This window comes from Xiphophorus couchianus, chromosome 7 (assembly GCF_001444195.1).
Source record: "Xiphophorus couchianus chromosome 7, X_couchianus-1.0, whole genome shotgun sequence".
Lineage (NCBI taxonomy): Eukaryota > Metazoa > Chordata > Actinopteri > Cyprinodontiformes > Poeciliidae > Xiphophorus > Xiphophorus couchianus.
Window position 1 is genome coordinate 20286637 of NC_040234.1, and position 15836 is coordinate 20302472.

At 36.7% G+C, this 15836-nt stretch overlaps 1 protein-coding gene across 1 annotated transcript in view; it reads right to left on the reverse strand.

Moving 5' to 3' along the window:
- Nucleotides 1-11149, reverse strand: part of cps1 (carbamoyl-phosphate synthase 1, mitochondrial) — a 59442-nt gene extending 48293 nt beyond the window's left edge. The window contains exons 1-12 of the mRNA XM_028021920.1: nt 10804-11149; nt 9098-9207; nt 7320-7464; nt 4773-4862; nt 4644-4700; nt 4466-4558; nt 4287-4376; nt 3964-4092; nt 3657-3763; nt 3338-3479; nt 3056-3133; nt 388-486 (exon numbers count right to left, since the gene is read on the reverse strand). Coding sequence (XP_027877721.1) covers nt 388-486; nt 3056-3133; nt 3338-3479; nt 3657-3763; nt 3964-4092; nt 4287-4376; nt 4466-4558; nt 4644-4700; nt 4773-4862; nt 7320-7464; nt 9098-9207; nt 10804-10929 — 1266 coding nt within the window. The 5' untranslated portion in view covers nt 10930-11149. The remainder of the gene's footprint in view (nt 1-387; nt 487-3055; nt 3134-3337; nt 3480-3656; nt 3764-3963; nt 4093-4286; nt 4377-4465; nt 4559-4643; nt 4701-4772; nt 4863-7319; nt 7465-9097; nt 9208-10803) is intronic.
- Between the last annotated feature and the right edge of the window lie 4687 nt (nt 11150-15836).

Here is a 15836-nt window from a genome sequence, read left to right on the forward strand (position 1 = left end):
TGACAAAAACATTGTAAATACAGCAAATAGTGAAAAGCTTCATACTTACTAAAATCAAACATGCAGAAATGTGTTCCTTTTGCAATGGAGAAAAACTGAATTGTTTCATTCACGTGCAACTCCTGCAACAAAAAAAACTTTGCCCATAAAGTTTTCGCTACCTTTCTGTAATCTAACATCAATATCCTTGACTATTTTTGAGTATTTACCAAATGCAGATATATTTATTTATGTTCTCATACATTTGAAAAACATCTTGTTTGGTGCGTTCTCTTAGCTTTTACATGCACCAATATTAATAAAGCTTAGCATGCATAATAAATAATAAATATATAGTAAATATATAATAAAGCTTAATAAATCTTAATTGCAAAGCACTTCATGTACCTGTGCTCTGGGGGGGATGCAGGGGTTCTTGGGCATCACTGACACAATGTTAGTGTCCTTTCCATTCTTTATCAAGGATATGAAGGCATCAAATAGAAACTATGGAAACAAAGAAATTTTAATTATAAAAATTATATTCTGAAATATACTGAATGATATCCTAGTAAGAAAATATAAAGAAATCTTTAGACACTATTAAGAGACTGTGATACATGTGGAAATAACCAGACTCTCATTGACTTTCTTGAAATGGACAGTAATTAATTACTTTGAACTTACTTGTTACCCCACAAAATGTGTAATTGGTCTCTGCTTTTGGAGTTATTTCTCCTTACTACCAAAACAACTCACCAAAATCAGCACTTTGAGCTGCTTTAAGTATGAAGGGTGCTTTATACATAAGATTGATTGATTGATTATTACCTAGGAAGTTAGATGAACTGACTATACAGAATTTTTTTTTAAAATATCTAATTTAATTCCTCACCAAAGTCAGACATCCCATAGAACAAGTGTAAATAAAACAATTATTATGAAAAATAAATAAATAAATATACAGGTTGATTTTAATGTCATTACTTTTAAGATGGGAACATTAAAGTACAGTGTGGCCTTGTCTTATCAGCTTAAAATGGCATTATTCATTTTGACTACAAGCAGAATAACAGAATAAAAGCTACACATTAATTAACTACAAAAACTAAAGTGTGATACACTAAGTGAACCAAGTGATTACAGGGAAGAGGAGGATGAATCAAAGCAGTATTCAAAGCTAATATTCTACTTTATGCAATCTGAATACAGTTATGATATTTTTGAGATATTAAACATCACTGTAAACCTGCTGATAGAAAACTAACCTCAAGAAGTCCAACACTAAGAAGTGAAAATCTCTACACAATGCAAATTAGGCACAGATAGCAGGGGAAGGTAAATATCTTGGGTCCTAAACATTATTGATGTGTCTGCAAACAGTTATGGCATTACACAAATAGACAAAATTTAGTAAAGTAAATTTTGTGTTTTGGGGAAAAAAGTTTTTGCAATTAAATAGAAATTGTTTGAGCTTTGCAGAAAGTAGGTGCCCGTTGAACACATCTTATAAATAAGATTAAAAGAAAAAGAGTAAAACAAAATCTCTCTTTTTTGACAAGGTAAAACAAGAAAGAAAATAAGGACAATCACACAGAACCATGGTCACTCTACTGCAGAAGAGAGGGCACTATCAGTATTTTTCTAAATGAGACCGATGCAATACATTTTGCTGCTCAGACAGATTTTAATCTTTATTTCAGACTTGCACAAACTTTGTGGTTATACAAAGTTTTGTGTAGTATAAATCTTTTATGTACAATCTGTATTTCTTTGGGATTTTTACTGAAAGACCACACAGGGGAGAGCATGTTTGTGAAGAGGATGGAAAGGATTTCAAGTCTAAAGATTTTTTTTTATACATAAAAATCTCAAAAGTGTAGGTTGATATTTTGTACAGGGAATTAAAAACTGGTATGTTTTGCAGAAAGGCAAAACTTAATAAGACTGGATGAACCATATTGTAAACTTTTCATCTCTTGCCACAGTTTCAGATTTGGATTGAGATCCAGATTTTGACTGGGTCAAGCTAATTCCTGAATATGCTTTTTCAATCTAAATGATTCTATTGTTGTTCTCCCACAGAGTATTTGCTGTCATTTTGTGATTTTAGCTTTGTCCTGTCCCCGTTCCTTAGAAGCTTCCCTGCACCTGCTCAATGCAAGCTTAACAGCAGCATGACGCTGCAAACAATGTGTCTCACCACAGGAGTGGTATGTTCAGGGTGATGCACAAGGTTATATTTGTACTACTACTTTTATTATATGTAGGGCAAATAGTTACACTTTTGGTGTCGTCTAAACAAAGCACTTTTCTACATGTTTGCTGTGTCCACTACATGTTTTGACCTACTGCAAACCAGCTTTATTCCAGTTTTCTTTCAACAACGGCTTTTAATATATTGTTGTTTTTCAATAAAGATCAGATTCTTTGCTGTCAACTTGATAGATTATTTTTCCTGGGCTCTTTCCTTCAGCTCTTCCAGAGTTAAAATGAGCCTCTTAGCTGCTTTTCTGAATAAAGCTCTCTTCATTCATCTTGTTAGTGCAGGTGAATGGTAATTTCTTCTTAAATTTGTAGTAGAGGAAATTCTTTTTTCTGGGTTCCCTTAAATCTCCAACTTCAAATATTAACTTCTAACTCGTTTTAAACTAGATATGCTTCGACACATTTGTAATGTGACAAAATGTGAAAGTACTCATTTGATATGAATAATTTCGCAAAACACTAAATGTAGGACGTCTCAAAACAAATATTTATTATCAATAAAAACCTGAATCCAAACCTTTCATTGTTGCATTAATGTCATGCCAATAGCATTTTTTTTCTTTTACCAGAGAACCAAAACTTACCAAACGCTAACAAAAAAGACAAAAAAATATATTCATTTTTTCTATTTCTAATTTGCAAACTCCACTGTTTAAGTGCTTCACTTTTCTAGGTCATCATCTGTGCAGGTCCTATTTAGGCGGAATATGTGTAATTTTACCTTGGTTGAATCCTCTGAATAAACCTTTAATTAGTTGCAGTATAGAATTCAGGTACTTTATGCAGCACCATCAAAGTCTTTAATTACCTCAGTGTCAGTGGGACCACCCTTAGCCTCCGGATGGAACTGGGCCGTGAAAACAGGCTTAGTGTTGTGCATGATGCCCTGGAAAATATGCATATTATACATAAAGAAATCAAACAAAAACTACTGATAGAATCCAGAAACAAGAGAGTATTATAAAAACTGTTTTTGGAAACATATAAAGACTCTTTGTAATCTAATTGAATGCTATTTTTTAAGGAAATGTTCAACACAAATGAAAATAAATATGCATATGTATTGACAAACATGCAGAGTGAAATTAACCTCATTGGTGCCATCATTAGCATTGACAAAAAGTGGGCTCCAGCCTGCTGGAAGGGACTTGCTGTCTATGCCGTAACCATGGTTTTGGGCTGTAATGAATGCCTGTCCTGTCATCACATTCAGCACTGGCTGGTTCTGGCCTCTGGAGAATGACAGGTATGCATCAAATTAAATACTTTTATTATTTTTCAGTTAAGGGAGAGGCAACTTAAAAAAATAAAATAAAATAAAAAATCTGTTTATTATAAGCAGAATCTTTTAATGATTGGGTATCGTGTTAATTACGTGTATGTACTTAATATAAAACGAGTTTATTCACCTGTTACCCATTGGCAGTTTATATGACTTTGCTCCTGCTGCCAGAGCCGTGATCTGATTGCCCATGCAGATCCCAAACACTGGCTGAGGCCGATCACTCTCAAGCACCTTGAAAAAAACAAATTCAGTTACAAATTAGATGGAATCCTAATTTACAACATTATCAATGCACTGATCAGAAATTAGTGATCTATTTGGCCGATTCTGATTTCTCTTTAAAAAGTCAACCTAATGGTGTTTCAAATTTTTCTTCTATGTCTTTTTACTTCAAGTGGTCACAAACATTTTTCAGTGCATCTAAAACATACCTTGCGGACATTGTTGATGAGTGTTTCAGCCAGAGATGGGTCTCCTGGTCCATTTGATATAAACAAGCCATCATAGTCTAAGCTCATCAAATCCTGGTCCCATGGTACGAGGTGGACCTCTGTGCCTCGCTGCATCCAGAGATACATGCAACGGATTGTCATTTAGAGATTATGTGGCAAATTTCTTTTTGCAAAGTTAAGGAAAATAGCAGTGAAATGGATAACTTTATATATGTTATAAGGAGAACACTCAAAGTTACACAATGTATAGCACCAATGACAGGTGAAGGGAATTTACAAATTCAGCATTTTGCCATTCCTACCTTAACCAGCAGTCGGATTATATTATGCTTAATGCCACAGTCCACAGCCACAACTTTTATTGGGTTTCCCTTTCCAAAAACTTTGATTTCCTAATGGAAACGGTGACATGGCGAATGAAAATCTTTGCAGCTTTTTCTTAATAGCAGGAATGAAAACAAAAGTGCTTTGTTGTTTCCACCTTGGTTGAAACTTCTGCTATAAGGTTTTTCTGGTTGGGATCAGATATCTCTATAGGCTGTCCATCAAATTCAATCTTTGCTAAAACAGTGCCCTAAGGAGGAACAAAAACAAATCAGTGAGCGATCAGCTATTCTGTTTATTCCATGCAACTGAGCTAACCTTAAAATTTACAAGACCTTGTCTCTGATTATCTTGGTCAGCATCCTGGTGTCTATTCCAAACAGTGCAGGGACCTTTATAGTAGAAGGGAGAGTTAATTTCCAAAAGAGGAGCTGCACTGAGAGCTTGGTCATTTGAAAACCAACCTGCTCTTCTTGTAGCCACTGACCCAAAGACTTGACAGAATTCCAGTGGCTGTATTCATGGCTGTAGTCTTGAACAAGAAGACCAGACACCTAATGGTATCAAAGTAAAGAGAAATATTATCTTTAAGGAAAGTTCTAGTTAATAAGAACTTGAGTATGTTTGATGGATTTTGCAAAAGAGTGTGATGTAAATAACTGCAACATTTGCATTAAATAATAGAAGATAAGAAGCAAGAAGGTAATGTAAGCACCATTATCTCAGGAACAACAATGTACAGAACACTAAATAATTTCAATGCTATTTTTCAGCTACAAAAAATCTAAAACAAAGCAATGCTGTTATAAAGTGTGGACCTGCATATAAATGCTGTTTCTCCTAAAGGATCAAAGGAATCCTGAGGATTTAAAGGCATACAGAAGTAGATTTCAACAAAACTCACAATAATAATCTCTCTCAATCTTGTTGGTTTGTTGGTGCCGTGCATTCAGCCTCCCACAGAAGAATATGGACGTAAACATTAAATCTGCTGATTCAGCACCTTCCCTTATGCAGAGGTGGGAATATGTTTATTTGTGTTTTAGTATTTATCCACTGTAAAACAGAAGAGTATTATTTATTTAAGTTTGCATGTTGTTGTTTAAGTTCCCTTTCTCAAGTTTTATTTTCACTTTTTAATTACTCAATTTTTAATAATAATGCATTTTTTTTGCAAGGACCTTTCAAGGTCACTTAACATTCACAGCTTAATGTGAGCAAAAGTTTAAAAGTGCTATCAAGAGAACATACGGAGAGGTGCTTGTTGAGGGCAAGCCCCTAGTTTGAACAGGTGAAATTTGAGGAGTGACAGTTTATTCCAGACTTTGAGAGGAAAGCAGCTAAAAGACCTGAGTCCCAAGGTCGACTGATGGGCACTTGGCATAGAGAAAAGAGAGTTAAAAGAGAAATGAAGCGTGCAAGATGGTGTGTACACACACAGGAAATGAGTAAGATAAAAGAGTGGCTATATTCTGGAAAGTTTTGGATGTTAATAGGAGGATTTTGAACTCAATGTGTAAAGGATGAGGAGCCAGTAAAGTCCCTTTAAGGTAAAACTTAAAGGGATGGGGTTAGTAGTACTGGTGAGTAGATGGGATTCTGGAGACGACGTGGGCTGGTGAGTTCTGAACCCGTTAAAGTTTATGGAGGGATTTGTGTGCTAAACTTCGTAACAAACCAAGAAACAAAATGCCAAGCAGAAATGTCTAAGGTGCCCTGTGACAGACTGGCGGCCTGATCAGGGTGTATTCCGCCTCTCGCTCTAAATGTTAGCTGGAGATAGACACCAGCACCTCTCCCGACCCCGCTAGGGACAAGGGTGTTAGACAATGAATGAGGAAAATGAATGGATGGATGGATGGATGGATGGATGGATGGATGGATGGATGGATGGATGGATGGATGGATGGATGGATGGATGGGAATGTCTAAGGTGAGTAATCTAAGAATTTTCAATGCCACAAAGGAAGCTCAATTTAAACCGTCTATATCACCACCCTGAACTCATAACTTGCTTTACAGCCTTTCATGTTTGCAGTTTTAGGCTAAAAAAATCTTTCATAGATATATCCTATTCAATTATTAATTTCCTGATGACATCACATGGGACTCTGGCAGTTGCAAATGTGAGTTTCTCAGTGGTGCGCCTCAAAAACATCCAAGGTTGTACCCTTAAATGTGCACGCCTACTGGTCACCGTGTGACCAGTCCTTCTAGAGGAAAAAAAAATGTTTTATCCATTTGTAAATTCTCTCTGTGGTTCAACAATAGACACAAAGTAGGCTCATATCATACTCTAAAACAATCAGGACTTATGAAGCTCTCCAGGTACATCTAAGCTACTTGGATAAAGAGTTGGATAATGCACTGTTTTTAGCTTTTGAACTGTAGTGCTCCACATAAGTCAAAGTAGTTGGGTGTTGTTATGCAAACTTCTCAATTGACTCTTTGGCCCTGAACCACAGTTTGCTACAGTAAGATAAACAAATCTTGATCACAACTGTAAAACCACAGAGCACAGACTGTCACAGATGTTGAAAAAGACTGTACTAACTCCAAATCCAAATGTATCTAGAAGAGACAGGCACATCTCTTTTTACACCTCAAACATGCCCATTAGATTTTGCAAAGGATTAACAAAAATGTGATTTTGATGAATAGTGGGTATTGCTTGCTGTAGCTCTCTTATCATAACAAAAAATTCAGTAAACAAATGGCTGACTTAGCAACCACAAAAAATACCTAAATAGCTATCTTTCATTATGAGAAAAGACAATACAACGAAAAGACAGTTTGGGCATAGCACTTTAAAAAAAGTTTATTAATTTTATATAACAAGGCATGCAATTAAAACATGTGAAAGGGAATATTTAAGAATCAAATATTGTTTTATGCTTACTAGTATTGCAACATTAAAAGCATACACTAAAATCTCACAGAGAAACATTTTTTATAGTTTAATATTCAGAACAGAATTCCTGAAACCGTTCACTCTCTCCCTCATGTAATACCTGAATGTTTGCCGACTCCACATGTTTTCTCAGGCCAAGTTCATCCAACTCCTGGGTGTTAGGTACGCCATAGTTTCCAACAATGGGGTATGTCAAGGTCAGGATTTGACCTTTGTAGCTGGGGTCAGTAAGGGCCTCAGGATACCTAAACCAGTAAATCCACATTGCAGTGAGGTATTATTTAAACTCAGTATTAGGCATTATTTTTTAAAAATGTGTCTACGTACTATAATCTTAATATATGAAGTTATTTAGTCCATAGTTATTTGAAAGAATTAAGACACCTGCAGATTTTCCGAATATCTTTTGTACATTCTGATATTGAAGATCCATTCTAACACCATATAATAAAGTTTTACAAGCACACAATTCACCCTGAAAAAGATGCTTAAGTAAATCTCATAAAGCCCTAAAATGATCATGGGACCCAAAATACACTATTGCTACTGTTGATATGGAAGAGGTAGAGGCTTTGCAATAATAACTTTCATGAGATGCATGCAAGGAGGAAACATTTGCTCTATAAGAAAAAAATATAAAGATCGGAAAAAACGGTTTCCACAGAGAACCTAGACATAGACCAATAATTCTGGAATAATGTTGTTTGAACAGAGGAGTAAAACTGAACAATAGAACAGAATGGCTATTTGTCATAACTCTGCGGTATGGAGCTGAAAATAGCATGCTTTGAAGATTGTTTGCTTTAGTAAGACTCTGCCAGAAAACCATCATAGAGTTCATCATGAACTCTACCAAGTGTTGGAGGGTGCTTAGGAAAAGCAGGCACATGCAGAGGCAACAACAAAGTTGTATAGAAGAGGGGACTGAACAGACTGTACTTCTTGTGGAGACTTTTGTCCTTCAGGGTTTGCAGCAAGGTGCTGCAGATTTTCTATAAGTCTGTTGTGAAGAGAACAGCCTATTCTGCTAATGTCTGTTGGGGTATGATCATCAGAGTCGGTCACTAGGAATGAATAATAAATTAATAAAGAAGGCCAGATCAGTTCTGAGAACTGCTCTGGATCTGACTGTACCAAAAAGTAAGCTTTAAGACAATAATGGATAACCCTGAGCAACAGATGGTCTTCAGTCAGACTCTTCAGATCCGTTGTAAAACAGACCCCTACAGGAGGCTCTCCTTGTGCTCAGCAATAGCTGTCCAGAACAGCTCCTTAAAAAAATGTGAGACCATCTGTAAAAATTAATTAACACTACAGAAGAAATAAAACCAAAACATATAATTACCTAAAATATTGCAGTAGACCCATCAACCATGCTGTGGTGTGAATTGAAACATGCAATAAATGCAAGGAACCTCTCAAACACCTCACAGCTAAAAGTGAGGGGTGAGGCAAGTTTTTCTCAGATCAATGTCAAAGACTATTAAAAGGCTACAGGAAGTTTCTCACTGAAGCTATTTCTGCCAAAAAGGGTAACATTAGCAATTAGGAAGTGATGTGTCCTAACCTTTTCCTTTGTTACAAAACACATTTTCTGGATATTTTTGCAGTAAGTCAAACATTTTTTGTGTGTGCGGTTTGGGCAGGATTAAGAATCACTTTCTTTTTCAGTTATTCATTAATGACGGGAGGCAATATCTGAACATTGGTTAATAAAGATTTTAAAATTTACTGGAGTGTTTTTTTTTTTTACAAGTGTTTCTGAGAAGCCACTTTCCTTATAGTCTTATTTTCTTTATCTGACAAACATTTGTTGCAGACCACAGTTTTGTTTAAGATCGAATGGTGTAACAGCAAAAGACGAAGTTTCTTTCTTACCCCACCAGGCCAGTATTGAAGACAAGTTCCCCAGCTACAGAGCCATTGTGCCCAAAAGAAAACCCTTTCATCCTGGTACCATCCTCCAAGACCAGGTGAGCTGTCTGTGCCTGGGAGTTAAAAGAAGGTAGACAGATGACAATTCTCTTTTTCTAAACCCAGTTTGGACAGACCAAAGGCAAAACTTTGAAATAAGATGGCCTGTAGATTTTGAGTGTAGGAGGGATATGGCAGCCAGTGAGCCACTGGGACTTTGTGCTGAAACTGCAGGTCATTGAGAAATGTGCTGCGAATGCTGAGACAGACAAATCTCTTCAACTGTTGTGAGCACAAGTTAGAGAGCGGGTCGGCGTTAGAGCAGGAGAGAGGGGAGATCGAGGGAGATAAATATATAAATGTAAAGGTTGGTGATACCCACTGTGGAGCAGTGTCAGCAAACACCAACATGAATACAAATGGAACAATGAGTGATAAATTTTTATTCTTTTCTCTGACAGAGGACATCTAAAATACTGACATATCGGCAGTGATGACCCACTAAAAGCTTAAAATTTGCTTTAAAGTTTAATTAATTCTTGCTTGTAATACACTATGACAGCATACTCCTGTATCTAAATACACTTTAATAGTTCAGTTCAAATGATGAAACTCACATTGATTCATTGCACACAAGCAGTTATGTTTCAAGCATTTATTTAATCCATTATTGATGATTGTGGCTTAATACTAATTCTACTGGAAAGTTGAAAAACATAAACAGATAACAGCAATAACTGAAGCCTTGGCTGGATTGTTAAGCAAATTGAGCCGGTGGAATCAAAAGTCAACAGACATTTAGAGCACTAAAAGGGAATGAGTGGTTAGCAATGTCACAGGTGTCTTACCTAGACTAAGGAGTAACAACACAACACAAACTAAGTAAGCAGTCATTTTTTAAGATAAAAGTAAATTTTGCTTTCATTATGGAAATCAATGAATTCACTGGTTATCATAATATGTTCCTGCAACAATTAAAAGACATGACTATTAGGCTAAATGATAACTCTAAATTGACCGAAAGGTCTGAATGGCTTTCTGTCATGTCATTTACATTTTTTGAGAAACAATTTTTAAGTTTTCATCAGCTGTAATCAATATTCAAAATTAACAGAAATAAACACGTCTCACGTTGTAATATATTTTGAGGTAAACAAGTTATTTAACCAAATTAACTTTGCATGGTATTCTATATTTGAATGAGGTGTACAGAGCAGTCAGTGCGACTATGATGCAACAGTGTGATTTATACATGTGATGCGCTCAAGTCCAGCAGCTGCACAGACAGCTGTCAGAAAATCTCAGGCACAAACAGCATCAGTTCTAAGGAAACAGGGCTGATGAGATAAATACACAGATTTTAAAATGAGGGTAGGGGAAAGACTAGGTCACACAAAACGTTCTAATTATATATATATATATATATATATATATATATATATATAAATTATCTGCGTTTAATTTTATTTCACAAGTTAAGTTTTCGTTGAACGACACTCTTCCAACTTTTTTTCTGTTTGGGAGGAGTGGCTACTTTTCAAACGCTTACACAGATATGCATGACCCAGACGCCAACGAGTTTGCAGCTCAGAAGCGAGTGAATGTGTTTTTAAACTAAAAAGTCACAGTAGCTGTGGTTTACACCCTTCAATCACAAGCCGTTTTCTTACCTTGACACTAAGAAGTTTCGCAGATTGAAGTCGCGGCCAGCCTGACGTGTTCCTCACTTTCCTGCAAATCATCCATCCTTGTCTCAGAGATTTAACCACGCCGCAAGCCAACAAGATTTTGGTCATAGTAACCTAAAGTCACACTGTTAATAAAATGGCACGGGAGGAAAATAGCGGACAGAAGGGGCAGTCTGAACGAAAATGTGTAAAAAAGAATGCTATTTAAAATATCTTAAATGTTGAGAAAATAGTTACGCGCTTCTCCTCGTGTATTCAGTGGCCACAGGCTGACAGTTCAAGTGGGCGCTTGAAACGTTGCAACTGATTGGCCGCCGGAGATTTGTTGTTCTGAACACATGAAGCGGACGGTGTTTAGATTGGCCTCCATGCAAAAAAGAAATGAAAAACGCCCACTTTTATCTCAAACGTAACAGCAAATACTAGATATCCGTTTATGTATTTTGTGACCTATTATATAGTTGGTATTAATTAAAACGGTGGATGTCTTTTGGGGCGTTTTGCAGGTGAAACTGTACCTTTAATACTATATTTATCTAGTTATCAGTTGACCATTAACTCCTTATATGGGTGAACTAAAACTAAAATACACCAGCTTATTTTATTGATCTTTTCAGATTTATTTCGGTCTATAAAGGGAGAAAAATACAAGAGTAATGAGTTATTAGGCACACTTTCAGTATTTTTGTGCTCGGAACAAACACAAACGCCTGTCCACTGGGAATGACTGTACCCGCTTATGGCAAACTTGTAGAGAGTGCTTCATGTGCAACAAACTCTTTAAAGCCTTTTCTTTGAGGCAAATTGCCTGCAAAGAAAAAAAAAAGAAAAAGAAAACCATCCACAGACAAGCTGCATGGTGGTGGGATTAGAGTGGTCTGTGTATTTGCTGATGGCTGCAAGACTGGTCCTCTGTGGAGAAGGCTGTCTGACTGCCACTCTGCTGCGTTCAGCAGTCTGAACAAAGTGAGTGTGAGTATCAGGACCTGAACAGACTGTAAGCATTAGAAAATGAACAGATTGTGCTCAGTTTGTAATAACACTTTTGCAACGATTAAAAATAATAATAAAGTCTGTAAATGTAATTTCGTGCTAAAAGAGCACAAGTTGTGTCCATCCATCCATTATATAACATGCTTATCCTTTGCAGGATCGTGAGGGAGGCTGCTGGCTATTTCAGTGCAAGTTGTATATCAAAAGTAATTAGCTGGAAACATACCTTATATGTCTAAGTCCTCAATTGGGTATTGTTTAGGATTTTTTGCATTTGATTAAACTCATTCTAGTTGTTAATCAGACAGAAGCATATCTCTTATCTAAGGTGAGCTTGAGCTGTGTGGAGCTCTGCTGACATCCAGTGGCAAATTTCTTCAATAGAGGCTCAGTTGGCCATAGAGAACAGTCATGCACTTTATTTAGATGCTTTCACTGTTTGCAACTTTTTTCTTTCATTTTTTTCTTTCTTTATTTAGTTAGTTGTATATGAAAATGTAACAATTTGTACAATATTATGCAGAGAAAGGAAACAATACAATTTCACATACATATACATACATGCATCTCAAGTTTTTTTATGCATGTTCAAGGGTTGAGCTGAAGTATAACTTAAGAGGGCCCAGAACTGTCCTAATCATTTATTCTGCTTCCAGTGTGATGTCAAAAGTCCTATGCATTTTAACACTTTAAAGCGGCGTGTCCAAAGTCCAGCCTGAATGGTAAGTGTCCTGCATGTTCTAGCTGCTTCAACATACCTAGACTGAATTATTGTTAGCAAGCGTCTGCAGAACATTGACATGCTGAGGTGGTAGTAACTACCCTGTGGGAGAAAACTAAGACATGCAGAATTTTGGCCTTTGAGGACTGACTTTGAACACCTGGCTTTAAAGACATGGATTTGCATTAGTTTGCTTGCATTAATTTTCTTCAGGTTTTAGTTACTTTTTAGGTCATGATTTCATGTTCATAATTTCTTTTCTAAATAACCATGTAGATTTACTGTCTGATCACCCCATCAATACAGCATCTCATATTTTTCTCACTTCAATCTTTATTGTTGGGATTTTATGTAATAGTGTTGGTGTTCCAAATCCACACATATACATATGTTTTTAAATGCGACTCACATAATTTCACACGTGACCACCTGTGTACCACATATAAGTTTTACATGTGATACAAGATTTTCATATGTGAAGTTCATGGGATTTTTCTGCATGGGTAGTACATAAGTGTGATATGGAAGAGAATTGATGCATGGCTTTAAAATGAGTTTTATGAATCAAATGGGAAAAGTCTGATTTGCATTTGTATTCATTCTTTGCTGCAATCACCTTGTTTTACAGTGAAGATGGTGAGTGTTGTGTAATGTTCATTTTTGGACACATAATATTGTGCATGTCTACCAGAAAAGCTAAAATTTCATACTCCCCACATCAACTTCTCTGTGTGTTCCAGACATAAATTTTCCAAATTATGACTCTTAGCAGTGACTCTCTTACTGCCACTGTTCCATATAGAAAACAGATTTACTAAGGGCTCCACTAACAGTGGACAGATTTTTCCACCTGAGCTGTGGATCTCTGCAGATTCTCCATATATATATATATATACTGTATATACTTATATTTTGACTATGTAACAAACGTTTAAGAAATTTCCAACCATTGTTAAATGTTGTATGTGATGGTAACTGCTTTATGAGTACTACAATCAAATAAAAAATAGCTAGTTGGTTGTGTTCTCTTGAGAATGTACAACTCTTACTTGCAATATATATGAAAATCGCAGAAGCAGCAGATAACACTGGAGCTCTACACTGGCTACAAAAGGGAGAGTAGTGGTGTCATTTTGCATGCTGCACATAGTAGAGGCTTTAACAGCTTTACAGTCAGCCTGACACCTTTATTGAAATGTTTCTTTAGGTAACATATTGTCTTTGAAATTACGTAATGATGGAGGCAGAGTGCTATAGCGCAGTCTTAATATAAAATGTTGTCTATGCAGGTGACTTTTGACAATGAAAAGAGTTGGTAAAGTATCTTTAGTGAGATTTTTTATGTAGAGGAGGTACGTTTTTTGAAGTATTCAACAAAGGTTTGCAAAGCTCAAATGGTTAATTATGAAGTAGAACGTACCAATTACGTTACGTAAAAAACATGAGAAGCCTGTGAAACACACACTGTAGCCTTTTATTGCTGTGAGGCCAATCATTAGATGCCCTCCAAAATCTGGAGCTCTGTAACAAGGTCCAGTGTGTGTCCTCGGCAGAGGGATCCCACATTGTCTGCAGTCTCAAGTGTGAATTTCACGTGGTGACCGAGCTTATGGGAGGACTTAAATAGGCAGACAGGCACCCTTGCTATTCTCTCTGTGCCAGGTTTCCAAACAAAGTCTTGGTCGTTGGATGACTGAAATAAAATATGAAATGGTCTCAAGGTTATATATGAATGAATGGATGGATGGAATATTCCTATATAAGGTTATATATAGGAATTATAATATTTGCATAGATTAGGGCATGACTAACAAGTTCAAAGACACTGGCCTTTATTCTGAGCCCCAACAACTGTACTTGTCCATTGTCTATGAAGCTGTAAGTAATTTACTATATGAAAAACCTGCTGACTTCAGATACCTGTATGAATCAGAATTGAATATATGCTTGAAATGTTATATTTTTTTATGTCTAATTTCTGTTTAGAAATTATTGTTTTGGGAAACAATGTGCTTACATTCTTGTCATGGGTGGATGGATGGATGGATGGATGGAACTATTGTTTAATAAACAAGTAAATATCCCACATGAAAGAAGGCAGACAATGCATTTTTGGTGCCTTTGTTCATCTATCCATGGTATTATTTGGTGACCCTTGTAGGAAAGAGCATTGGGTTGCTTTGTTTAGGCTTGTGTCCATCTAATCCCATTGAGGGACCTTTTAGAGTGTGGGCCACAGAGCCTGCATCAGCCCCTTTAAGGAGCCAGGGCCTCGACTCTTAGAAATCCCAAGAAACTTCACACCTCAATTCAGGTCCTATAAATAGGCACCATCTGTCCCCACAGGCTCAGTTACAGCCTCATTCCTTTTGGCACAGCCACAGAGTATCGGGAAGGAAGCACTCAGGGTCTAAAAAGGAGGAGGCAGTGCATGGGACCAAAGTCCAAATTCTACTCTAGTCATCACACATGGCTCAGGGACCAGTGCCGAATGCCTTCCGGCAGAGGAAGTACGCTTATGTGCTTAACCTATCCATTCTGAACAACAAATTTCTTAATGTTAGCAAAATGTCAGTGACCAGAGAGGTTATATCATCTTTAGAATCTCACACCACACTGCACTCATCGCATGATTTCTCTTGAGCTCAAGTTCTTCACATTTCATTAATCATGCTTAATGCAGGAGTGCTCCCAGGGCCAGGACAGGTGCTGCATGTTGAAATCAAAACCTGTGTTTTTGCTCCTTCACAAAATCCTGATGGCACCTTTCACTGTTTCATGGTTGAAGTGTTACTCCTTATGCTTGCAACACTGCCAATGGGATTCCCATACGGAAATTTGAATACAAAATACTTTAAACTGCATAATTGAACAGGTCTCAACACTTCACTCTAAGCTTCCATTACTGAGTGAGACTCATAGTCCTGTTCAAATGTTAGGAATGAAATTATAGAATGTGTTACATTCACATCTCACCTACCCAAGGGCAAAGCCTCACCCAAAGCATTCTGTTTTGATAAAAACTCTTTCTGCAATTATAAGCTTCAAAACCTACCAATCAAAAAGCACCTGATGAAAATCTGTCTTTGCTTGCCGTGACATACTTTATATTCATTTGTTATTGGGTTGGCTGCAGAACCTAAGCAGTATTCTGTTGTCCAACAGAGATTCTATCTAAACGCTGTCAATGATTTCTAGTGCATGTGGTAATAAGCACTTGTTTGTGGTTTCTGATATGGGCAAAAGAAGCTTCAACATGTGCGCCTGATAGATAAAAAAATAAATTCACTCTCATTTGAGT